This window comes from Xenopus laevis, chromosome 5L, assembly GCF_017654675.1.
Source record: "Xenopus laevis strain J_2021 chromosome 5L, Xenopus_laevis_v10.1, whole genome shotgun sequence".
Taxonomy (NCBI): domain Eukaryota; kingdom Metazoa; phylum Chordata; class Amphibia; order Anura; family Pipidae; genus Xenopus; species Xenopus laevis.
Genome location: NC_054379.1, coordinates 138,650,233 through 138,676,482, shown reverse-complemented (window position 1 = coordinate 138,676,482; position 26,250 = coordinate 138,650,233). Strand labels below are relative to the sequence as shown.

The window sequence follows — 26,250 nt, the reverse complement described above, 5'->3', positions numbered from 1 at the left end:
AGGGGTGGGACCGGATCAGAGGCAGGGCTATGACGTAGTGATCGTTGATTGGCCCATCGCCGTGTCAATTACCGTATATACTCGAGTATAAGCCGTCCCGAGTATAAGCCGAGGTACCTAATTTTACCTCCAAAAACTGGGAAAGCTTATTGACTCGAGAATAAGCCTAGGGTGAGAAATGCAGCAGCTTCTGGTAAGTTTCAATCAAAAAATTGAGGGTTTCTGCTCCCATTGGAGGTGCCGGCGTCTCGTTTTTGGATGCCGGCGACCATTCTTGGACGCCGGCGAATATTCTTGGACGCCGGCGACTATTCTTGGACGCCGGCGACTATTCTTGGAGACTATTCTTGGACGCCGGCGACTATTCTTGGACGCCGGCGACTATTCTTAGACGGCGGCGACCGTTTTTGCGCTTGACCCGAGTATAAGCCGAGGTAGAGTTTTTCAGCATATTTTGGGGGCTGAAAAACTCGGCTTATACTCGAGTATATACGGTATAGGAAATCCTGCCCAGTTTTCCTAATTTGGAAAACCAGGCAGGTAGTTTTGACCCGGGCTGCCCTTCAAAAAACCTGGCTGTCCAGGTCAAAACTGAGCAGGTGGCAACTCTAATGGGATCCATTATCTGGAAACTCAGAATTACAGGCAACGTTTATTAAAGCAAAGAAGTGGAATATTCCTGAATGGCCAAGTCAGTCACCTGATCTGAACCCAATTGAGCAGCATTTCACTTGTTGAAGACTAAACTTCGGACAGAAAGTCCCACAAACAAAAAGTAACTGAAAGCAGCTGCAGTAAAGGCCTGGCAGAGCATTAAAAAGGAGGAAACCCAGAATCTGGTGATGTTCAAGACTTCAGGCTGTCATTGCCAGCAAAGGGTTTTTTAATTTGTCCAATTACTTTTGAGCCCCTGAAATGAAGTGTGTTCAAAAAAATGTTTTACTACTCACATGTTTATGCAATCTTTTTGTTCAACCCACTGAATTAAAGCTGGAAGTCTGCAGTTCAACTGCATCTAAGTTCTTTCATTTAAAATTCATTATGGTAATGCATAGAACCAAATGTTGTCTGTCCAAATATTTATGGATCTAACTGTGTAGTGATGGGCAGTGAGTGTGCGGATAGACTCACTGCTAGAAATGAGTCCGCTTCCCTGAGCATCTGCTTGGTGAATTCATTGCATCGCATGCTCACTGCCAGGAAACCTAATGGCACTGCTGTTATGTATGGCTGAGCAGAAACAACATAGGGGCCAGATTGTTAGCAGTTATTATGTTCCTTCACCTGATACTCCAAGCAATGGCAAGCTGTTCAATGAACACTAAATAATATAGACACCATTGTGCATTCGGATAGAAACGCCTCCTCCTGCAGCAGCAGCAGAAGAAAGATTACATTCTCTTCATCATAGCTCAAGCCTCTTGGGAAAGAAGATGAAAATAACCATCCTTCTTATATATAAGCAGGTGGTGACATTAAAGAGCCGGTAAAGCCCAAAAATGAGGAGCAATACATAAACACTCTGTTACCTGATGTTTTTCACAGGGATGTGAAGTCGTTACATAAATCCTTCAACTCCGACTCCTCATTTTATGATACCTCCGACTCCAACTCAGACTCCTCTGTTTTTAAAAGTACAGTAACACCACAATCTGAAAATTTATCAAATTAATTAAAATATAATGTACTGTGGCTCTGCACTGGTAAAAGCTGTGTGTTTGCCTCAGAAAGAATACTATAGTTTATATAAAAAGACTGCTGTGTAGCCATGGAGACAGCCATTTAAACTGGAAAATGGAGAAAAGGCACATGTTACATATCACATAACAGAAAAGCCCTATCCAATACAATGGTGTTTTATCTGTTATTTGTTATATAACCTGTGCAAACACACAGCTTTCCTAGTGCATGCTAACAGTTTTTTATATGTTAATTCATTTAAAACACTAATTTTTTGGTTTTACTGTTTGTTTAATATACTAATGTATTTTCCATGTAGATTGAAAGGAGCTAAGTACACAACATAAAAGGCATTTTATCACTGCCAAAGCTCAAAGATATAAACCATATCATTTTGTAATCGGAGTTAAACTACTTAAAAAAACAATTGGGAAAACCTAAAATAAGTTATATATTAAATGAACCTGGCATATAGCTGTAGATTAGCTGTTACATACAATCCAACATTAACTAAAGTATTGTTCTTAGAAACAGAATTGCTTCTGCCAGATCCTCCTTCATAGAAGCTCTTAAATCTGATTTGATTATTTTCACTGCTTGTATTTAAAGTCATTAGGAGTCGGTACATTTTTGGAGACTCAGACACCAGATACCCAAAATTGCTTCCGACACCACACCTCTGGTTTTTCAAAACAGCGTCTCCGATTTAAAGTACAGTATATTTGTTTGTTTCTCTGTTTATGCCTTTAGAACTCTAATAAACCCTCCAGATAGTTCACCTTCTGTGAGTATATGTCATCTAAAATCTATTTGTTTTGCATCCTCTTAGGCGCGGTCTGAACCCACCCCACAGAGTGAAGTCAATCTCTATGACTACTTTTACCCAGCAAGAAATAGAATTCCTACAGAAGCACGGCAATGAAGTAAGTTTATCTTGTATCAGACATTTGCTTATAGTAACCAAATATAACAACTATTGTCCCCACCTTATGATATATAGCAGCCGATTAGAGAAAATAATGATCTGTACAGGTAATGGGGGGGAAGAGTTCTGCACTTGCTGTAGTAATTCACTTTGGTTGGGGCTCGTTTGCTTGTCACCAATCAGATACACCTGCTTGGACAGTACATTAGAGCACAGACTTCTGTTCACACTGTGCAACTCATCATGGTGCCAGTGTTGCAACATACTACAAACTTGCTCTGACAATCTAAGTCAGATTGTATGTACATACACTTGTGTAATCGTGTGTACTCTGAACTGAACTCTGGCTTTCTCCAAAGTGAACTAGAAATTTGGCAGAATTTCCATTATTTATACTTTTCACCTTTTTTATTGATGTTCATATTGTATAAATCGGTGATCCCCGACCAGTGGCTCATGTGCAACATGTTGTTCACCAACCCCTTTAAAGTTGCTCCCAGTAGCCTCAAAGCAGGAGCTTATTTTTGAATTCCAGGCAAGTTTTGGTTGCATAAAGCGGCACACACTTATATAAGCATACACCTGGTTGCAGCTCTGGGGAAAAATACACAGTATAGTAAAATGCTGATGCACACCAGGAATTTTCTCTTTTAAAAAAATATTTATTATTAAATTGACGTTTTGGTCCTCACCAGGGACCTTTATCAAAATATATATATTATCCTTCAACGCTGCCCTTGGTTCTATCGCTCTTTCCATTTTTGCAGTCAGATCGACAGTAAAGACGGTGCAGTCGTTATATCGCTGATCAAGCTGAAACCAAATGAATGAATAAAACTTTTTTTAAATTTCTATTTCTGTCAGGTTTGAGTAGTTCCCAGTTATTTGTGTTCTCAGCAGAATGACAGGAAAGTCTTGTTACATAGCAGGAAAGGCTAAGAGATGACCTCTCTATCCTGCCCCAGGTACAAGGAAACATGTGCATCTTCCCCTCATATAATGACATGGCATTTTCTCTTTTATGACACTGTTGCACTTTTCATAATGTACTGAATGGTACCTTCAGGGCAAGGCCAGACGTGGCATTTTTACGTGGCGTTTTTTAAAATGGAACACTGGGCGTAAATACGCCACTAAAACCACACACGACCGTCAACGTGCATTTTTCATGCGTTTTTCAGCACGTAGGTTTCTTTTCCCAACATACACTTCTCATTGTTCTCTTTGAGAATTTGGACGCCATATTTAAAATACGCTGCGTATTTACACAAAGTGTGGTTTCAAACGTGCAGATCCCATAGAGTCTATTGATTTGGTAGTTTCTTATTCAAATTATGTGACTTTTCATCACAAAGTAAAACATTTCTCTCCCCTCACTGATTTGCATACAGTATGCAAATTATGGTTCGGATTTGGTTCAATATTCAGCCGAATCTTTCACGAAGGATTTGTCCGAATCCAAAATAGTGGATTCGGTGCATCCATATATTTTTGCAATGAAAATACGATCAGGTTGTATTAATTTTTGCAAATTATTTGTCTTTTAAGTTTCTTGTTTTTACTGTAGTATTTTTGTTATTGTCTGATTTAGTGTGGTTCATGCAGCATGCAGTTTTTAAACATGGAAAAACACTTTATTGAGGACAGTTTTTTTTTAAAAAAAACCTTTTATTTAGCATATTAAGATGTACATAGGGCAGCAATACATATATAGATATGGTATTCGTTATCCGGAAACCTGTTATACAAAAAGCTCCAAATTACGGAAAGACCATCTCCAATAGACTCCATTTTATTCAAATAATCCAAATGATTGCCTTGTTCGCTGTAATAATAAAACAGTACCTTGTACTTGATCTTAACTAAGATATAAATCCTTATTGGAGGCAAAATCAGTCAATTCGTTTTTTTTATAATGTTTAAATGATTTTCTAGTAGATATAAGATATGAAAATCCAAATAACGGAAAGATCTGTTATCTGGAAAGCACCAGGTCTGAGCATTCTGGATAAGAGATCCCATACCTGTACGTAACTTGCATTAGTCTCTCCTTGGAACATGCTAACACACAACACTGGGGATAGTCTCATATGTCTCTCATTAACAGATACCAGGCATCAACCACCAAAGCTTCACCCAGAATATGCCTGAGCTCTGCTCCAATGATGGAAATGCTTTAGGGTAAGGGCACACCTGGAGATTTGGGGAGATTTAGTCTCCCTGAACTGCTTCCCCGTGTCTTCCCCGTCTTTAATGCAAAAACACCTGTGCCAATGCACTTGCGGTGCTTCGATCTCCGAAGTTGCTCGAAGTTTACTCGAGAGGAAACTTCGGCCGACCTTGGAAATCGTATGGCCGCGAGTGCATTGTGCATACCTTAAGGAAGCCAGATGGTGTCAGTTAAAGGGTAACTGATACCTTGTTTATTTATGCTTTATGAGACAAGTGCCTTGATCTGAATTGTATATCTAAGCAATACAAAACAATGAAGAACCATCTGGTGCAGATCAATGTGCAAATATACGGCTACTTGTTAGATGGGAGCAGAAATGTGTTTTTAAAAAATATATATATTTGATCAAATTCCAGTTGGTGGTACTTGAATACCAGCACCTCTGGGCTTTTGTATTATTCACTTTGGAGGTGCATACAGAGCTACTTTTTAGGTCGGACAACTGTTCAGCAAAGACTGTGAGTAATACTGATATATTGTATTGTGAAAAATTTCAATTGTTGAATTTCCTATTATTCCAAACTTTAGCAATAGGACCTGTGTGTTTTTTTGTGTGTTGTTGGATTGTAAGAAGCGAGGAACTCCTATAACCTGCATGCCTACCGCTTTACACAATGCATATATTTTGTAGGTCAGTACAACTAAAAGCTTTGGAAAGTAATTATCATTTATTATAATGAAAGCTGACAATTCCATGATCACTTTATCCCTTTACTTGAGTGCATACCAAAATTCTTTAAAGGAGAAGGAAAGGCAAAACATAAATGCCTTTCTATTCTAAGTCTGTAGTACTGATAACTTACTGGAGCTTTTGAAAGTTGTCTGCCTGTTGTTCCGTTCAAGAATGAGCGCTCTGCGTGACTTGGGTGACATCACTGATTTGGCAGGCAACTTCCTCCTTGCTGCCAGAGGCAGCCTTGAAGCGCGTAGATAACAATTTATGTTCCGTGCGCATGTTTTAAGGGGCGCTGCTTTCTCTGTCGATGACGCACATGCAAATGCAGCTAGGTGCGCATCATTGTTGACCCCTGATAACAGGCCCCCCAGCCAATCAGATTAGAAGCGTCTCGGTACTAAGGAGATGCACAGGCCTAATTTAATGTATTACACTGGGGACAGCAAACAAGCATCTTTAAGCGATTGCGGTGCGCAGCGAGGGGACACTATATACAAGCAGGCTACGGTGAGGCATAAACCAAAGGTTTATTAGCTAGATTTATACACAGGTAACACTGGATTTATTATTAATTATCAGTAATGATATGCGCGAACTGCTTAGTAGGAATGAGCGCAACGTCATCAGTCACGTGCTCCAGGGGGTCACGGGTTTTTTTTACCGCGCATGCGCACTAAGGGAAAAGAGGCAGAGGAAGCATTCTTTCCTTTACAAACATGGCGCCTGCATTATTCAAAATGATAGCAGAAGAACAAGACAGATTGTAAGCGATAGGTTTGGCCTGGGTAAGTTAAAACTTTAGCGAATTAGGAGAACTTTAGGAGTACATTAAAGGTAGATAGGTAATGTTTCTTGCCTTTCCTTCTCCTTTAATGATTAGTAGTTTTAATATGTTCTGCCTAAGGAAATTTCATTGCTGCTGGTAAGTGCTTAGTTTTCTTTTTTGAGATCAGGACTTGGGCCTGCACTGTACAGAGGCCTGTTCTTCGTTATGTACCTGATAAAGTCAAGCAGAATTGACTGGTGGGCCTCTGCCATGGGACTCATAGCAGATGTAATAGTTTCTTGAGCACACTGTAATATTTACCAGGAAGCACTGGTGTTCCTCATGCTCAACATCCTTTCAAGACAAAGTCCACTCCAGCACAATAAAGAACAGAGATACCTTTTGGAGGGACATACAGAGGCCTACACAGTTTCTTCACTAAATTCAAGGAACACCACACAAACTTTTGAAGAGGACCCCTTTGTCAGGCACAGGTGTGGGTTTTCTTGTATCCACCTAAAATACAAGTAGGGTTTGTTTGGCACACCAATATCTTATTCAGGCAGTATCAGTGGTGCTCTGTACTTCTTCTAACCTTTAATGTTGATTTGTCTTCATTTTTTTTCCATTAGTTAATCCAGTTTTACTTGTCTTGTTGAGAAATGTTGTTTAGTCAATATTACATCAATCATACTGCCTTGTACACAACGTCTCCTGGGGCGTCTAGAAGAGAGATAATTATAGCTCAAGGAAAAGGCATACCTTTTTATATGAAGGGAAAGCTTTCATTATTTATCAAAGGTCGGGTTTGTGAGGTTTTTTTTTCTACCTCTAATAAACTCACAACTCAAATGTTTACTTATTTCTGAAAAATCCCAAATGTAAAAAACTCAAATCAATGCAATCAGGCGTAAAAAAAAACTAGCACAAATTGATCAAGTTTTTGAGCGCAAACCACAGAAAAAAACAACAAAAATCATGAAGGCTGAAAATATCTTCAAATGGTTCAAGGGACCTCTGCCATTGGCTTCTACCATTGACTTCTACATGACCTCGACAGATTTTAGCTTGAGTATTTTTGGATTCGAGCAATTTGCAGCTTTTTTTTATCCCGAAAAATCTAGTTTTTACTGAAACTACCGTCAAACTAGAGGCTGGCTTAAGTGGGTCTTAAAGTTCAACTTGCCCGAAAATGTCCAGCAATCACTGCTGTAGAGCAAGAGAGAACCAATGATAATTAGCAAAGAGTGTTATCAAGTCAATGATGGCCAAAAACTTGAGAAAATTAAGGCACAGTATAAAATTGAGCATAAGTGGAACAATTATTTCATGATATATAGTAGGTAGTAATCTGTTACATACAATACTATACATGACCTGAAAGGCAAAGAATGATAATTGCTTATGAGTGCTGATGGGTATTTATCATTATTAATGATTCAGCCAGTGGTTCCAGTTAATTGGTATTTTTTTCCCAATGTCTTAAATGCTTCCATTAGACAAGGCATCTAGCCTACCTAGGACCCTTTTCATGGATTTCTATCACTGGACAGATGTTGGATTGCACTTCTAGGAAACATTTCTTATCGTCTGTGACCTGCAACTCACTGATCAAATTGTAACATCTGCTTCAACATTTTTTGTGCCATGGCGATCGGTCGTTCAGACGATCGGACAGGTTAGAACATTTCTGTCGGCTACCGATAATATCTCTGCATGTATTGGCGATCTGATGATATCAGTGGGAGACTGTCACTAGCTTTTGTCGGACCTATCTTTCATACGATTGCTGTCAGGGGCAGAACATCGTCTGATCTGTTCTTTTACTACTTTATTTGATCTGAATGATTAGTGGCAGGTCAGGAGATGGCACGATCGTTCGTCCGTTTTATAGGTAAATCTGCACGTCTATGGCCACTTTAACATACTGTGGGTTGTTTATAAACACTGGGCAAATTTGCACCTGGCCAGTAACCCATGGCAACCAATCAGATGATTACTTTCAGTATTCAACCTGTTGCTGGCTGAAAAAAGCTAATCACTGATTGGTTGCTATGGGTTACTGCCAAGAGACAAATTTGCCCAGTGTTTAAAAATGAGCCCCACTGACACAAATCAGAGGGATATTAAAGGGGTGGTTCACCTTTAAGTAAACTTTTAGCTTTAAATAGAATGGCCAATTCTAATCAACTTTTCCATTGGTTTTCATTATTTATTTTTTATTTTTTTATAATTATTTGCCTTTTTCTCTCCAGCTTTCAAACCGGTGTCGCTGACCCCATCTAAAAAGCAAATGTTCTGTAAGGCTACAAATGTATTGTTATTGCTGCATTTTATTACTCATCTTCCTATTCATATTCCTGTCTCTTATTCAAATCAATGCATGGTTGCTAGGGTAAGTAAGACCCTAGCTACCAGATTGTTTATAATGCAAATTAAAGAACTGCTGCATAAAAAGCTTAATAACTCAAAAACCTTAAATAATAAAAAATGAAAACCAATTGCAAAATATCTCAGAATATCACTCTCTACCACATACATAAACGCAATGATGAACAACCCCTTTAAGTGCTGTAGGTTACAGTGGCTGACATCCAGAAAGCTCTAAAATACAGCAAGCCTGTCCTGTTTAAATATACTTACATTTTATATTTTGCGAATTTTCTGTAAAATGACTGTGAGCTGGATATTACCATAGCTTGCTTCAACCCATGGTGCTCCATGTTACAGAAAGGCCACTTATCCAGTGAATATTACATGAAATTCATCCCATACCTGTATATTTTGGACCAAAGTTGTTGAACTGGGTGGTCTTAGATGTGTTTGTGAATATGAAAGGCAACTGATGTAAATGATGAAAAATCTCTTTAAAAGCCTGAGTTTACAATAATTATTTAACAAACAGAGGACTTACGGTACAATGCTAACAAGGTTTACAACATCTAACTGTTGGATTAGGTAACTGATAAATAAATGGAACCTGAAGCTAGAGATTTTGACAAAACTGACAAACCCAGTGGCTTGTGTAGCCTGATTTCAGATGTCTTCCTTTTTTATGAAGTATTTATTCAAAGCTTTGTCTGTTAATTATATTTAGAAAAGTCGAATTGCTTCCTGATGTTTCTGTAATTGTTTCAAGCCCTGCTGTAGCTGGCAATGTTAGAGATCTTCTATTTACTTGTGATAAAGATGGATACCCACACCTTACTGACAAGGGCCATCTGGTACTAAGGCTGTTGATGTTGGTAATACAGGGGGGTCGTACAGTAAATAAAGGTCATGATGCTCTTAGGTTTCAAGCACACGGGCAGATTTTGGGAGATGCCTCATGAGGAAACCTTGGGCGACTTCGGAAATCGAAGCGCTGCGAGTGCATTGGCGCTGCCGTTTTGTCATTCTAGCACGGGGAAGGCAGTTCGGGGAGATTGTCACCCCGCAGAAGAGGCGATTAGTCGCCAGGCGACTAAATCTCCCCGAATCTGCCTGTGTGCTTAAAGGAGAAGGAAAGGTTAAAACTAAGTAAGCCTTATCAGAAAGGTCCATCTAAATATACCAGTAAACCCCAAAAGTAATGTTGCTCTGAGTCCTCTGTCAAAAGAAACACTGCATTTCTTTCCTTCTATTGTGTACACATGGGCTTCAGTATCAGACTTCCTGCCTTCAGCTTAAACCTCATTGCCCTGGGCAAGAGCATGCTCAGTTTGCTCCTCTCCCCCCACCCCTCCCTTCTCTACTGTAATCTGAGCCCAGAGCAGGGAGAGACTCAGGAAGGAAGTGATGTCACACCACATTAATACTGCAGCTCCTATTCTAAACAAACAGAGAGTTTCTAGAGCTTTTTACTCAGGTATGGTAAAATATTCTACAGAATAAATATAGCATTCTAGCTTGCACTATTGTGGCTAATCTATTGGCAATAAAATACCTCAGTAGCTTTCCTTCTCCTTTAAACCCTTAGCAATGCTTATGAGACCAGAGAGCACACACACAGCAGTTTACAGGAATCCCAAAAAACACAAATAATATAATATGAAAACTTATTGCAACTCAAAATACCACTCTCTACATAATACTAAAAGTTAATTCAAAAGTGAACAACCCCTTTAATACAAAGCTTTTTAATCTGCAGCAGCACCTGCTGGCAGCAGAAAGGGTCTCTTTTGCTTTCAACCCAGCACCATCATAGGATGTCATGTTCCCAACAAGTCACTTAATCAAATTTCTGCCGGGCCTGATGTCCAACATGGGTGCTCAACCTCTCTTGTGCAGAGTTGTCCTGGTCAACTGAAAGCGAATGGATTGGGAAGTGGAAATGTCTAGGGTCAACAACAGTTTACAATTCAGGGATCGACAAGTGCTGATTTGTGTAAAAATCATATATCCTCAGTTGGAACACTGCAGAGTCAGCACAAGAGCAATTCTTCAGAAGCTTAGCAAAATGGGTTTTGGTAGATCGGCCCTACATCTTCTTATCAACTGAAGTTGTGTGCCAGGTTGTGTGAAAGTTGGAAACGCTGGAAAAGTGGAAATGCTTCTTTGAAGGTTCCACTTAAAGGTATAAATGTCATGGAATTTCCTACCACTCGGTTGAACTGCAGAAGCTGCTTGGATGAGGGGCGATATGCTTTCAATATTTCTTAGCAAGTCCACTTGCTTTGGATTTAACACTAATCAATACTATATAATAGGGGTCCCAAACCTTTTATTACCCGTGAGCTACATTCAAATGTACAAATAAGTTGGGGAGCAACACAAGCAAGCAAAATGTTCCTGGGGTGCCAAATATGGGCTGTGATTGGCTATTGGTAGCCCCTCTGAGGACTGATATCCTACAGAAGGCTTTGTTTGGCAGTATACCTGTTTTGCGTCCAAACCAGGAATTCCAAAATAAGCAGCTGCTTCGAGGCCACTGAGAGCATCATCCAAGGGGTTGGTGAGTAACATGTTGCTCACGAGCCACTGGTTGGGGATCACTGCTGTATATCATGACCTGGAAGGATAAAACCTTCATAGAAATATTCCCTGGAGGTTCATGTAGAGGATTAGTAACAATCCATGTGTTGGGTGAAATGTAATAAAATTCAGAAAGAGAACAAGTTTGCGCACAAATAAGAATTAAAATCCACACATTGCAATGTAGTATTTTTCATTAGAATTTTATTGCATAGCGCATCTTAATTGCACATTGAGCACTTTCAAGACGTGCTTGAAGGTGGCCTTAACTTTTGGAGTAAATGTAACAACTTTTTCAGTAAGAAGTTTTATTACATGCACTGGGAAAAGGGTCCACAAACCATTTGTTACATTGGCACAAAGGCAGATTTCTTAAAAATATAAATATATTATTTATTCGCATTTTGAAAAAAAATTTTGCGTTAGCAACCTATATTACATTCCCCCAGTTGTGTTTTTATGGGCTGTTTCAGTAAAAATAACAATCCTACATTTTTGATAATTTCATTGTTTTGTTGAGATGGAAGTGAAAGAACTTGATTGCCTTGCACAGAGCCCTGACCTCAACCAAACTAAATACCAGTGAGATGAAGTGAAACACACACTAAAACGGGCATGGCGTCCAACACTTATGCTCTCGTGACTGAATAGAACTAAACCACAGCATCATTTTTTCTAGCATCTAGTGGAAAGCACTTTTGGTGTGATTTGTTATCTGAAAACCTGTTATCCAGAAAGCTCCAAATTATGGGAAGGGCATCTCCCATAGACTCCATTTTAATCAAATAAGTCAACCTTTTGAATTGTTTCCTTTTCTCTTATAATAAAGCAGTACTGTACCTTGTAATTGATCCTAACTAAAGCATAATTGATTCTTACTGGAGGCAAAACAACCCTTTTGGGTTTATTCAATATTTGAATTTTTTAGTAGATTTAAAGTATGGAGATCCAAATTAGGGAAAGATCCCTTATCCAGAAAACCCAGGCATTCCAGATAAAAGATCCCATACCTGTAGTATATTTTATAGAGTATGTCTGGGAGATCCTTCCTTCAAGAATTATTGCAGGGATTAAAATAATATTAGCCTATCCGAACCCAAGAAAATCTAGTTGTTTTTTTTACCCTTGTAAAGTGACTGGGAGACTTTGTTCTGCAACGTTTATCAGGGTGGATTTCAGCATAGACAGGATCCCTGTTTGTTTATTAAAGATGACTTTGCTTACCCTCCACATAATGCCTGTTTCTTCCCTTCAACTGCAGTGTTTTAGTAAATAGTTTTTAGAGATTCGTGTCAGCATACTCATAGATACCTATAGAGGCTGATATATTTGTAGTTTGCAGGCTAAACCATTGATATTGCAGGTAAGCCTCACGTGTTGCTGTCGGTTTAATAATAGAGCAGCCGTGCTCCCTAGAGTGAGGTTACTATGGATGCTAATGTATTTTTCTGGGCTGTAAGTTCATTATAAATGCATGATTTTATTCATCCTCGCTTCTCAAAGCTTTAGTGGGCCCCTCCTCAACATGAATTTAACCCTCGTTAGGGTAAAAACTACTACCTGTTTGTAAGCAAAATACATGGTGCTTATACCTTGGGGAGCGGTGGTATAAGTGTTTAAAAATCATTTCGAGGGGCAGATCTGGCACATGGTCCTCCAGTTGGACAGTCCTGATCTAACAGTTTAAAGGGCAGATTTATCAAAGTTTGTATCTTTTTTTTTCTGTGAATCATACTTTTTTTTTTTTTGTTAAAGGGGTGTATCACCTTTAGGGTAAGGGCACACCTGGCGATTCGGGGAGATTTAGTCGCCTGACGACTAATCGCCTCTTCTGTGGGGCGACTAATCTCCCCGAACGGCTTCCCCCTGTCTTCCGCTGGCTATAATGAAAAGTCGCCTGCAGCATGGCACACGCGGCGCTTCGTATTCAGAAGTTGCCTCACGAGGAGTGTCTACATCATACTAAACTTTAATTCAAACGTTAATTAACATAAAACATTGGCATCTAATAAATAAGGAAACATTCTTGAATGGGAGTTTATTTGTGTTACAAAACAAATACACAAATATGAATTTTGACAATTAACCCCCTTTGTGTTGAATTTATAACGTTTTCATTCAACCAGCATCTGTGAAGGTGATACTGCTAAAAGTGTAAGCCATCATACATCCCTGACATATGGCTTCAGCCTTTCCTATCACTACCATCAAGCCTCTTGTAGGTCACCCCATTATAGAAAGTAAATACCATCAGATGCAACCACTATGCTGGACAGTCACAATTCTTATTATTCTTATTTTTTTTTTTAAATTTTTGTAGGTATGCAAACAGATATGGCTAGGATTATTTGATGATAGATCTTCTGCAATCCCAGATTTTAGAGACCCACAGAAAGTAAAAGAATTCCTCCAGGAAAAGTATGAAAAGAAGAGGTGGTGAGTGGCATTTTTTTGTCTTTTCTTTTTCTCTTGAAAACTGTGTCTTATGCTTTTGCCTGCATATAAATATCTTATGAAAAGGGGCTCAGTAGGAGGAGAACAAAGTTAACATTTTAGCATTATAGATGTATTACACCCAGGTAATGCCTACTATGTTTAAAAATATACTTAAATCATCATCAATGGAACACTTCTGACACGCTCCTCTTATTTTCCTCTTTTGCTGTGCTTCTTCCCTTGTCACACTCCCAGGTACGTCCCTCCAGAGCAAGCGAAGGTTGTTGCGTCTGTTCATGCTTCGATTTCTGGGTCTTCTGCTAGCAGTGCCAGCAGTACACCGGAGGTCAAACCACTGAAAGCACTTCTAGGCGATGGTGCACCAGCATTGCAGTTGAATAAAGGGACCCCTAGCCAGGTAAGTGCTGGAGAAGGTTGAATAGGAACAAATGACCCATGTCATACATTGGGCATTCTCTAGTAGCTTAAACAGGGCTGCAATCGGAAATCATAGGGCCCGTACAAAAATATTATCAGGGCACCCCATATTATCAGCCCCCCAGCAGTCTAGTGGTTAAAAATCTTAAACGTAACTGGATTAGTGGGGCCCCCTGCTTTCAGAGAGAAGGGAGGGCATGAGGTTGGGTGCATGCATGGTATTCCCCTACACACACAACATTATCACATTGAAAGTTTTAAAAATGCCTTTAATGCTTTAGGACGCTAATATAAACAGTGTTCCTAAATATTAAAAAAAATTGTTGGGCAGGTTTTATATCAAGGGCACAGAGCATTTAAATTAATTTAAAAAATATACACCGTACTGCAAAGGGAACATTGTACACTGTAATCATTTGCCAAGAACTGACTTAGTCCTGCACTGCATGGAGTACCAGGTAATGTCCATGCAACCAATGTATATGTTTTTTAAGCACAAATACATTAAATATTGCTATTATTCAACTCACTTCCTAAACAAAATAAGATTCTACATGCTAAACATGTAAGAGCTGTCTGTGAGCTCATTGGCCCTGGTAGAGCAGCACAGGGATTGGATGGGCGAAGTTTAAACTTCACCTCCAGTTTATCTAATCCCCATGCACCTTTTTTGGGACTTAACGTCATTAGCCAATCAGCTCAGTGACAGCGTGGGGGCCCGGCTTTTTCAAGGAAGTGCAGTGAGTCCATGCCTGAGACAATTGTACCCCCTGTCCCCTCTGATGGCAGCCCTGAAATGTTTCAATGTTCTTAATGTATTGGTAATGGGTTGTATGCAGAGGATCTCTTGTATTTGTTTGTATGAATTTTGTGGTCACACTCTTTGCACCCCCTGCCTAATAGTTTAAAATGAGCACACTGCTTTTTTCCTTGTCTCGTACTAGTATATATAAGCAATGCAGAAGTATGGCACTCACAGTACTTGCTGGATCAATCTTCCAAAGGTTTATTTTGCTCAATGTTGCACTGTTTGATTCCTGACGAAGGTCCCTGTGGGGGACTGAAACGTTGAGCAAAATAAACCTTTGGAAGATTCAGGGGCATAACTACCAGGGGAGCAGGGGGTGCGATTGGGCCAGGGCCCGCACCCCCCTCAGGGCCCCCCGGCAGCTCGCACGCCACTGTCTTCTACGGAGTTCCGGGCGTGCGGAGGCCCGGCTGCACGTCCCGCACCAGGGCCCGCCCGCCTCTAGTTACGTTACTGGGAAGATTGATTCAGCAAGTCCGGTGAGTGCCTTTCTTCTGCATTGCTTAAATTATTTCTTAGCTCAGGCACCCAGGTGAAACATCTCTCTCTCTCGGCCAGATTTCGATCGGGCAGGGTAAAAAATATCGTCGGATCCCGGCCGCTGTTTGTTGATGCGGCCCTGCGATCCGACCTCCCGTTATTCGTATTTGGTTATGCTTCTACAGCATTGGCAGTAATAGATACACAAATGATTTCATTCTACTCTCTGTAGAGCAGAACAAAACAGCAGCACTTTGGTCACAGACTCATTCTTTAGCACATACTCAGGTTTCAGCCATATGTTGTCTATTGAATACTTTTCTGCTGTCATTTCAGGAATACCTTTGGGTAGTTGTTGCTCTTATACCAAGGGAATATAAGCACATATATAATAAGCACACAGCGGCCTGGTTTCTCTGCAAAGAGATGGGTGAGCAAGTAGAGCCTAGGCTAATCAAAGTACAGGCATGGGATCATTTAACTGGAAAACCTTCATCCAGGAGACTCTTAAAGGAACAGTAACACCACTAAATGAAAGTGTTTTAAAGTAATGAAAATATAAATAGTAAATAACAGATAACACCATTATGTTCTACAGAGCTTATCTTATCTGCTGTCTGCTGTGTAGCTTGAGCTTATTCTCCTTTGAATGGCTGCCCCCATTGCTACACAGCAGCTTATTTATATAAACAATAATAATGTTTCTGAAGCAAACACAGCAGTTTACCAGTGCAGGTAGGGTTGCCACCTGGCCGGTAAAAATGTTGCATGATTGCAATGTTAAGTATAGGGAAAAACCATAAAAACATAGGTATTTTTTTCTAGAAAAGGTGGCAACCCTAAGTGCAGGGCAAAACTTATATTTTTATTACTTTAAAACACTTTAATTTTTTGGTGTTACTGTTCCTTAAATACGGATGCCATTTCCCATAGCGCCAAACAAACAATTCTTGTTTTCCTCTTGAATAAGACAGAACTTTATGTACTAGATGTTAATTAAGGCTGAACCAATTCAACCTACACATTGCAAAAAGCACCTGACTCATAAAATCCCAGTTCCCAAGTGTTCCAGATACAGATCATTCACCTGTAAGTTAAATGGTCTTTTTGTTTTTTTTTTACTTTGCATCAACAAAGATTCCTAAATCTGAGTGCACACAGGGAGTATTTTTATATGGAAGAGAAGTGCTGAAACCACCTTTGCTGCCTCCCATTGATTTCAGTGGGAGCTGCCAGTACTGGCTGTTCTTGGCCTGAAAAGCTGGCCGTGTCAGGCAGTTCCCATTGATGTCAGGAAGCAGCAGGCGGTTTCAGCTCCCCATATGGCATAGCCCTTAACTAATTCACTCCCATTGTTCAAGCAGTCTCAGTCGTCCTAGGCAGCGGATGTGTTAATGAGTTTACAGGTAAAGAGCAGATGATCCTGCCTTGTCTTATGAGACAGGTGCTCTGATACTGTGTGCTCACTGTCTAGAATAATTGACAGGAATTTTGTTGAATGCCGGAAACGTAATTTTGTCAATAGTACAGGTATAGGATCCATTATCCAGAAACCCGTTATCCAGAAAGATCAGAATTACAGCAAGGCCACCTCCCATAGACTCCGTTTTATCCAAATAATCCAAATTTTTCAAATTGATTTCTTTTTTCTCCGTAAGATTAAAACAGTAATTGTACATGATCCCAAGTAAGATATAATTAATCCTTATTGGAGGCAAAACTAGCCTATTGGATGTATTTGATGTTTAAAGAATTTTCTAGAAGACTTAAGGTATGAAGATCCGAATTACAGAAAGATCCCTTAACCGGTATACCCCAGATCCCAAGCATTCAGGTCCCATACCTGTACTGTCTTACTAGATTGGGTGGCAGCAGGTTTACACTTTACAGAAATACCCTTTAAGTTAGTAGGAGCAGATTTTTTTTATACTTTAAAGGACCAGTAACATAAAAAAAATGTAAAAAAATTAGTTTCTACTTAATGTAAAAAAACACCAAGGCAGTTTTAACTTTAAATTCGCAAAGTCTCTATTAAGAAATTACTTAACGATTCTCTGCTTGCGCTCCTTTTCAGAAACGGCGACAGGGTGACAATCCATCTTGCAACACTCGATTTCCCCTCCCTGGCTATCTCCTATACAAGACAGGGAGGAGAAATCGAGAGCCGCACAATGGATCGTCGCCCTGTTGCCGTTTCTAAAGAGGAGCGCAAGCAGAGAATCGGTAAGTAATTTCTTGGTAAAAACGTTGTGAATTAAACGGTAAAACTGTCTTGGTGTTTTTTTTTCCGTTAAGTAGAAATTAATTTTTTTTTAAAAAAAATGTTTATGTTGCTGGTCTTTTAAACATGGCAACTACTTCTCCTAGGCCAATGAAGGGCATAGCATGTTTTTCTATTTAGGAGCAGTCACTCTATCTTAAAGTTGTTTTGTGCCTGCCCCCTCTCCCATTCCTTCTTTAGTTAATGAGTAATGCACATAAATCATTATCTGCTTTGTTTATTGTAAAGTGCAGTAACTGACCTCTGTAGCACACAGGCATTATTGCATTCTTACAGACATGACCTCAGGGATTGATTCTGATTTGCAGCAATTTAACCTTTGAGCTTTGTAGTGGACTGGCTAAATCCAGGGAGAGGCTGACCTATCGGCCAAATAACTATTTCTTTTTTGAAGTCACTATTTAATTTATCGTCCAGCCTGTCATTCAAACCAATGCCTGGTTGCTAGGGTAAATTAAACCCTAATAAGTTGCTGAAAGTCCAAACTTGAGAGATGCTGAGCAGAAAGCTACGTCATTCGAAAACCACAAAAAATATGAAGGCCAATTACAGATTGTTTGTCTCAGAATATGTCTTTCTACAGCATACTAAAAATTATTTTAAAAGTGAACGACCCTTTTAAAGGGGTTGTTCACCTTCAAACAATTAGTTTTCATCTTGATCACCAGAAATAACAACTTTTTCCAATTACTTTCTATTTTCTATGTGTCACTGGTTTTCTAATATTGAAGTGTAAAGTGTCATTTTTCAGCTTCTAAAGCAGCTCTGGGAAGGGGGGTCGCCAGAGACAGGGACATTATTAGATTATTATTAGATTTTGTAAAAACAGTAAAAAATAAATAATGGAAAGTAATTGAAAAAAAGTCATTAATTCTGGGGAGAAATCTGAAAACAACTGAAAAAAATGTTTGGAAGGTGAACAACCCCTTTTAAAGACAAGTATGGAGAAATAACACTACCTGGTTTGTGGGGTAAATTACAGCCTAGCAACCAGATAGCTGCTGAAATTTCAATATGGAGAGCTGCTGAACAATCTAAATAGTTAAAAAAAACATAAATAATAAATAAAGACGAATTCCAAATTGTCTCAATAATATCACATCATATTAAAAGTTAATTTAAGGGCAATGACCCTTAATTTATGAGTCTGAGAAAACCTGTGTGTCGTTTCAGTCTCCCAAAATCGTTTAAATTTACCTCTTGAGACAACTTCAAGCAATTTTGGGAGAATGAAGCGACACATGAGTTTTACCACCAGTGATTCACATTATTGCCTATGAGAAAGCTTTTAAGGAGACGTCACCTGCAGAAGCAGAGATTTATTGCTGGCGATTAATCTAATGTTGTGCTTTTCCCCTAAATATCTGCTCATTTTTGTAAGGTTTCCAAAAGAGCAGACCATTCCCAGATATGCCCACCTGGAACTTGGTGATATCAGATTTATCCCTTGGCTACATAATCGGATGCCAACAATGGTAAATGAAGGCTGTTGGACCCCTATACATATATCGGATTGGGTCAGCCCAATGTTGGTAGGCATGCTATAGCTATGCTCTGTTGCCTGTATTATAATGGTGTTATTGGTAAGGTGTCTAAAAGATATGGTAAGAAGTGGCCACACTCTCTTTAGGGGCACGTCCCACGAGGGATGGAGAAATTGGTCACCAATAGTAACAGCTGGCATTTTAACTGCAGGCAAATGTGTTAAGATGGTTAAAGATTGGCTTGTCTATCTCCTGGTCTCATTATCAGTCCTACAAGATTAATTCATTAAAAATAAATGTCCATGTAACTGCAATATATTTAAAATTCAAGCACTAGAATTGCTTCTATTTAAAGGGGACCTGTCACCCTAAGAAATAATTCCAAATTTTTTTCTGTCATGTTGGTTGAGCAAATTAAACTTTACTTACGCTATATTTATGATTTACATTTTGTTTCCTTCAGTCTTTGAATTCCACAATTACAGCAAACAGGCAGGAGCCATTTTGTGGACACTGTTATTAACACAAATTATGCATCACCCCAAAATCATTTGTATACCCCAGAATGAGGGACCTAATGCCCATGCGCAGTGCCGGACACAATTATAGAGAGTGAGGAGGAAAGTGGAAATGTGAGGAATGCAATGGCATGTAGGAAGTGCTGAATGGAAAGTGAAAGTAATTGACTGTCCCGCCTCTATGCCTCCAGCACAGAGGTGGGGCAGATAATATTTGAAAGCTCAGATGTTTTCTCACCTTTAAAATAGGTATGGAATTTTTTATGGAAAAAATAATTTTTGTTCCATGTTTAATTTGCAAAGGACTTTCATTATGCAGCTTTTTATATGTCGGTGACAGGTCCGCTTTAAAGGGGTTGTTGACCTTTAAATTAACTTTTAGTGTGATGTAGAGAGTTCTGTTCTTAGACAATTAGCAATTGTTTTTCATTTTTATTTTGTGTTTTTGAGTTATTTATCTTCTTATTCAGCAGCGCTCCCGTTTGCAGTTTCAAAAATGTAGTAGTAGCCTTACAGAGCATTTGTTTTTAGATGGGGTCAGTGACCCCCATTTAAAAGCTGAAAAGAGTCGGAAGAAGGGGCCAAATAATTAGAACCCTATTCAAAAGAAATAATAAAGACCAATAGAGAAGTTGCTTAAAACTGGCCATTCTATAATACTAACTAAGTTTTATTTTGCAGTCTCCTGTCGTCACTCGAAATCAGGTGCCCCAGGCGCATCATGACAAGAAACAGTTTGACCTTCTGAGTGACCTTGGAGCAGATATCTTTGCTACCCCTGCCTCCCAGCCCTCTGCCAGAGCTAACTTCGCCAATTTTGCAAATTTCAACAGTCATACAGGTACAGGAATGAGTATATTGAAACAAGTCATTTTCAATACCACTGTTCCCAGCTTATTTCTTTCTTTTATTTTCACACTAAAAAATTATAAAAATAGTAAAAATTTAATTTTTCCATTATTTTAGGGTTTCTGAATATTTCGCTATTCTGTATTGCAGATTCTGTTGAGCTGTTACACCCACTGTTTTCTTAGCATATTTTGTTGGTTGCCTGTGTCTTCCAAATCAGCTTTAATGAATCCCCCCTCATTTGTCACCACTAATAAGAGTAGAGTTAATAATGTACAGTGTTGTTGCATAATTCAGGATGCTCTGGTTAGCAGTATCAGGTGTGTTTGGACACAGGCCGGTTGCTAGGGAGAGGATTTAGTAGATGATGGTATACTCGATTTACATATTCTTTCTACGCATGCCACATTTTGTCTGTTTCTCTTTTTGAATAAAGAAGAATGCTGATTTCTCTATATTTATTAATGATTTTACAAAACGTGCCATTGTGTGACTATCCAACTAATAATCAAATATCTAATAAAATATACACCAGTCCATCAAAATTCATCAAATCAGCCAGGTTTATTCAATAATAGCTTTTCATAACACTAAAAATTGCCGAATTAGCTAAAATGTCCGCAATCTGCATCTTTGCTGCCTTTTTGGGCCTTTACAGCTGATGGTTATCGCCCCATTGGGCCTTTGCGGCTGACAGTTGTTGTCCTATTGGGCCTTTGCGGCTGACAGTTGTTGTCCCATTGGGCCTTTGCGGCTGACAGTTGTTGCCCCATTGGGCCTTTGCGGCTGACAGTTGTTGCCCCATTGGGCCTTTGCGGCTGACCGTTGTCGCCCCATTGGGCCATTGTGGCTTGACAACTGTCACCCCATTGGGCCTTTGCAGCTAACCGTTTTCGCCCCATTGGGCTTTTGCGGCTGACAGTTGTCGCCCATTGGGCCCTTGCGGCTGACAATTGTCGCCCCATTGGGCCTTTTATTAACACTAAAAATTGATGAATTACCGTAGCTAAAATGTCCACAATCTGCATCTTTGCTGTATTTAGGATCTTTGTGGCTTGACAGCTGTCACCCCATTGGGCCTTTGCGGCTGACAGTTGTCGCCTAGGGTTGGGCAAATTTTAGCCGTTACGTTTTGCAAAAAATTCGCCAGGGGCAAATTGTCCCTGATGCCCATTAAAGTATGTATAATTTTTTTGACGTGCGTCTTTTTTTTTTTTTTTATGGCGCACGCGTCCATACAAGTCTATGGGCGTCATTTCCATGGCGAAACAAGGCAAAAAAATTCGCCCATTCCTATTGTCGCCCAATTAGGCCTTTGCGGCTGACCGTTGATGTCCTATTAGGCCTTTGCGGCTGACAGTCGTCGCCCAATTGGGCCTTTGCGGCTGACAGCTGTCGCCCCATTGGGCCTTTGCGGCTGACAGCTGTCGTCCCATTGGGCCTTTGTGGCTGACAGCTGTCGCCCCATTGGGCCTTTGCAGCTGACAGTTGTCGCCCCATTGGGCCTTTGCGGCTGACAGCTGTTGCCCTGTTGCTGCCTCTTGGTCCTCTGATCATTGCTGCCTCTAGAGACTTAGTGGTTACCTGTTACTGCCCTTTTAATGCTATACTTTTTAGTGCTTTCAGGCATGTTTGTGGCCAACCAGGCACACTGTGGTGACGATGAGTATGAAAAGTGGTGCAGCACATGACAATGATATCATGCCTACACTAGATACAGTCTTGCCAAACCAGCCTTCCCACCATAATGTCATTGGCCACACTGCCAAGTGTGTGAATTCCGCCGGAATAAAATTTTTAAAGGCAAAGCCTGAGGTTGGTGTGCTTCATATCCTATTATTCAAGATTTGGCTGACTTGGAGGCAGCTTGGGAGTGGATGCACCCTGAAACAGTAAGTGGTGTGCTGAAGAAAATTGTTTTTTGGATTGGCCACATTGCACCAAGAGTCTGGGCCATAGATCAGAACCAATTAAATGCAATGAAGGCTGAAGTTGTCACAGAACAGAACTCAGAATGACCTGTTGCCTGGGTAGTTCAACCTCTGTCGATGTTTGTGTATGTTACTTTGGAAAATGAAATTCAAATGATAGGGAGGAAATACAGTAGATTTGAGCATTGTGTTCAGATCACACAGTGAGACGGTAGAGGCAAGTCTTAACGAAAAATATTTAAAGGATGATGGAATTATACTGAACACCTTGTTAAAAGTTTCTTTGATGCATGGGTGGTATTGTGGCAGGTTCTGAAGCATTTCTATACAATTTTTCTGCTTCGGTTTGTGAACATTTTCTACTCGTGAACCAATAAAGGAAGGCTAAATCCTTTATAATCCTTACATTTATATTTTCTAGTGTTCCCAGTAGTGCATTGTGCCCCATGTGTTGGGTTCACTGGATTAAACCATGTGTAAAATCCATGGGAGAGGGCTAGGAGTGCATTTGTGGATATTTAGGAAAGACCAATTACTCACCCAAATGTGCTTTTGTATCCAAAGAAAGGAAAATATTCAAAGTCAGAAGTTTCACATGGAGCTGTTGCTAAGGGGATGTTTGCATGAAAGAATATGTGAACCAAAAGACCTGCTACAGTTCTCAGCTTGATGTGGCCACCAACTTTGTGTGAGGGAAAGTGTCAGCTTCACAGAGAGCAAACCTATATTATCCTAAGACATCTCTCTCTCTGCCAGCTATAACTTGCCATTATTTATCATATCATAAACAGGCACTACTGACCATGACATGCATATCCATATTTATTGACTTTTGAAATGGCGTTTTTGCAGAAATAACGATTTGTAGGCCTGATTAAATTGATTTGATCAATAAAATGGGAATTTCCCTTGCAGATTTACTCAAACTACACTTTATAGGTTATAATGAGGTCTGATTACTAATAAATATCAAGAACAAGAGAGCAGAAGTAAATTAACCTCACAATTTAATTATAATTCTATCAATCAATTTGTGTTAGAGTGCTAACGTGCAAAGTGCTAATTCAATTAATTTGTGCTTTTTACTGTAAATTAACTATCTCAGTTCATTGGAAATTGATTTCATTTAAATGTAGGAAAAGTTAAAAATTTTGTTGTTTGCATGGGTCACTACTTGATAAGCCAAAGTCACAGATCTGTTATGAAAGTGCCGGCTAGCTTTTGGTCTTGTGATATTAGCCTAAAACTGGCCGTATATGTGCTGAAAATAGTCAGAAGGGGTCAAACAATTAGAAACCTATTCAAAATATGAACCAGAATGTTTTATAATTTTCAGTATGTATATTGGTGGGTTCCGGCTGGAAAACCGTGTCAGCCTGATGATTGGCTATATCCTATTTGTTCACCTTCACCTTTTTCATTACAGTGTTTTTTTCAATTACTTTTTAGCGTTAGCTCTAGTATTGAAATTTAAAGTTCTGTTTTTCACAGACTCTGTAAGTGATCTAAATTGATACATAAGTTGCCTGTCAAGTGGCCAAAGGGCAGCCCCACTCACACAGGCGCACAGGCAGACGCAGTCCCTCATAGGCTGACAGGGAATGCGAGTATGGCCGGTTGCGATTGTCGGAAAAATTGCGAGTTGCGACACGGCTGCAGGGGGCACAATGCACAAGGGGGCACAAACTTTCCGGACTTGTCCGGCATGTAGTTTCCTCAAGGCAGAGACCAAGGCAGATAGATCGCTGTACAGTATGCAGTGCCGAACACTTTTCCTGGCTCAGCCTTGAAGCCCAGCCGCCCCAGCTTCTCCGCAAACATGCAGCGGGTCTTCTTCTTGGAGATCACTGATCTGGATGGGCCTCCCGCCCCCCCCTCCCCCTCCCCCGGGCACAGCACTGAGAACAGCGCTGAGATCATCATCTTCACCGAAACAGGTGGGTCCTGCCCTCAGGTGCTCCAGCCCGGGGCAAATACACGGCTTTGGTGGAGATGGACCCCGAGGTGAAGCCTGTGGTGGTCGGATTCGATGAGCATTTCAGTGTGGGAGCTAATGGGGTGCCCGCTGGCATCACCTTCCTCTGAACACACACGGAGTTTCTGTAAGTTATTTCTTAATAAAGGCTTTTCTATTTTAAAGTTTAATTTGTCTTCGTGTTTTTATGCCGTTACCCCTTTAAACGTCAATTTTAGAAAACCAGTCCAAAAAAAAAAAAAGAAAGGAAAATTAAAAAAGTTTATCTCTGGTGACCAATCTGAAAACAGCCAAAGTGTTTGGAAGGTGAACAATTTAAGACAAAGACTAACACATAAAAAGATGAGACAGCGAAGAGTTTGTTAACCCTGTACACAGAACAGCTCAGAGCTCTATTTAAACAAACTCTGCTGATTAAGTATAAAAACAAAATGGTGCTCTAAAAATATTAAAATCATGGAATGCTTTATTTTTTTTTAGCATAAGTTTTGTTAATATCCCCCCTGTTATAAAAGGATATGTACTGTCTGTTTAAAATGTGTATTATTTTTCCAATTTATACTGTGTAACATCCACTCAGAGATTAAATAAAGTGGCAAGTTGCCACTGTGTGACATCCAATGCTGAGGACAGGGATCACCTTACCTAATGAGAAGCCATCAGTTTGTGAGTAGTGAGTGCAGTGAAGGCATAATTGCAAATTTTGATATTTTGTCAAATCAATATGTGAACAAAGAAAGCGGCACCTTTCTTGTTTAGACTGCTTCACATCACCATCAGCTTCTGCCACCAGAGGTGAGGGCTAATAGAGCTCTTGGTGCAGTCGTGCAGGTTCTCCGTGCCACAGATTTTGCTTGTTATGCGCATGCGTGTGATGTCACATGTATGTGCGTAATAATGGGCATCCACACCACTAAACATGGCCTCCTGCTGTGGGTGCCAGCAGTATAGTGCTCACAGGGGGCTCTTTTAAAAAGCATTTTAGTTTTTTTTTATTCTACTAACCTGTACCTCCTGTGGGGAAATTTTTGTTGGGTACCCTTTAATAAAGATTTTTTTTTTAAACAATAGTCAAAACCATCTGCCTCTAAGAGGTACTAAGAGGTTCAATAGAGCAGTGATCTTCCAGCAGTGACGTTTACTTACTGCAAGGGCAGTGAGCAAAATGCAATTTCGGACACTGTTATCATTTTCTTTTGACCCACAAAATGCAGCATTTTCCCCATAACTCCAGCATAATTGCAGTCACGAGGGGGAGATGCACTTGGTGAGAGGTTCAAAATCTGCTCTGTGTTTTGCATGACAATATGGCCTCTGGAGGTAGTTTTATTAGTCTACTTTTGGTCTTAAGTTTTACTTTGGTTGAAGAAGTGAAGGATAACAGCTTCCGCTTAAATTAATAATTGCCCATATTTAAGTAAAACTTCTGTTTAGTCATAATAATGCGTGGCAAAAATGTAGAAAATGTATGGACAAATAAACTTAAAATAGTTTATTTTCTTTGGAAAATATCGGTGCAGTAATGCATGCTTGTCTAGTTCAGAGTAGAGTGGTAATCTTTTTTTTTTTTTCAAAGGAGAAATCAACCTGTTCTGCAAAAAACCCATTTTCCTGGGCAACCTCTAGCCATATCAATTTCTGGTTTGAGAGAGAGTCATTTATCAGTTTTTGCCAGTATTGTATTGGAAGGGCGGTTGATGGATTTCCAATGCATTAATATGGCTTTTTTGGCATAGTATAGCAGCTGTAAGTAACAGATTCAAGAGTACGAATGGAGCTGCAAATCCACTGTGAACCCCAACAGAAAGAGTTCTGGT

At 39.8% G+C, this 26,250-nt stretch overlaps 1 protein-coding gene across 3 annotated transcripts in view; it reads left to right on the top strand.

The window, feature by feature from the left end:
* Positions 1–26,250, top strand: part of agfg1.L (ArfGAP with FG repeats 1 L homeolog) — a 71,677-nt gene that overhangs the window by 24,953 nt on the left and 20,474 nt on the right. For all 3 annotated transcript variants that reach the window (XM_018263936.2, XM_018263939.2, XM_018263937.2), the window contains exons 2-5: positions 2,510–2,603; positions 13,554–13,669; positions 13,925–14,087; positions 20,360–20,519. In XM_018263936.2, coding sequence (XP_018119425.1) covers positions 2,510–2,603; positions 13,554–13,669; positions 13,925–14,087; positions 20,360–20,519 — 533 coding nt within the window. The remainder of the gene's footprint in view (positions 1–2,509; positions 2,604–13,553; positions 13,670–13,924; positions 14,088–20,359; positions 20,520–26,250) is intronic.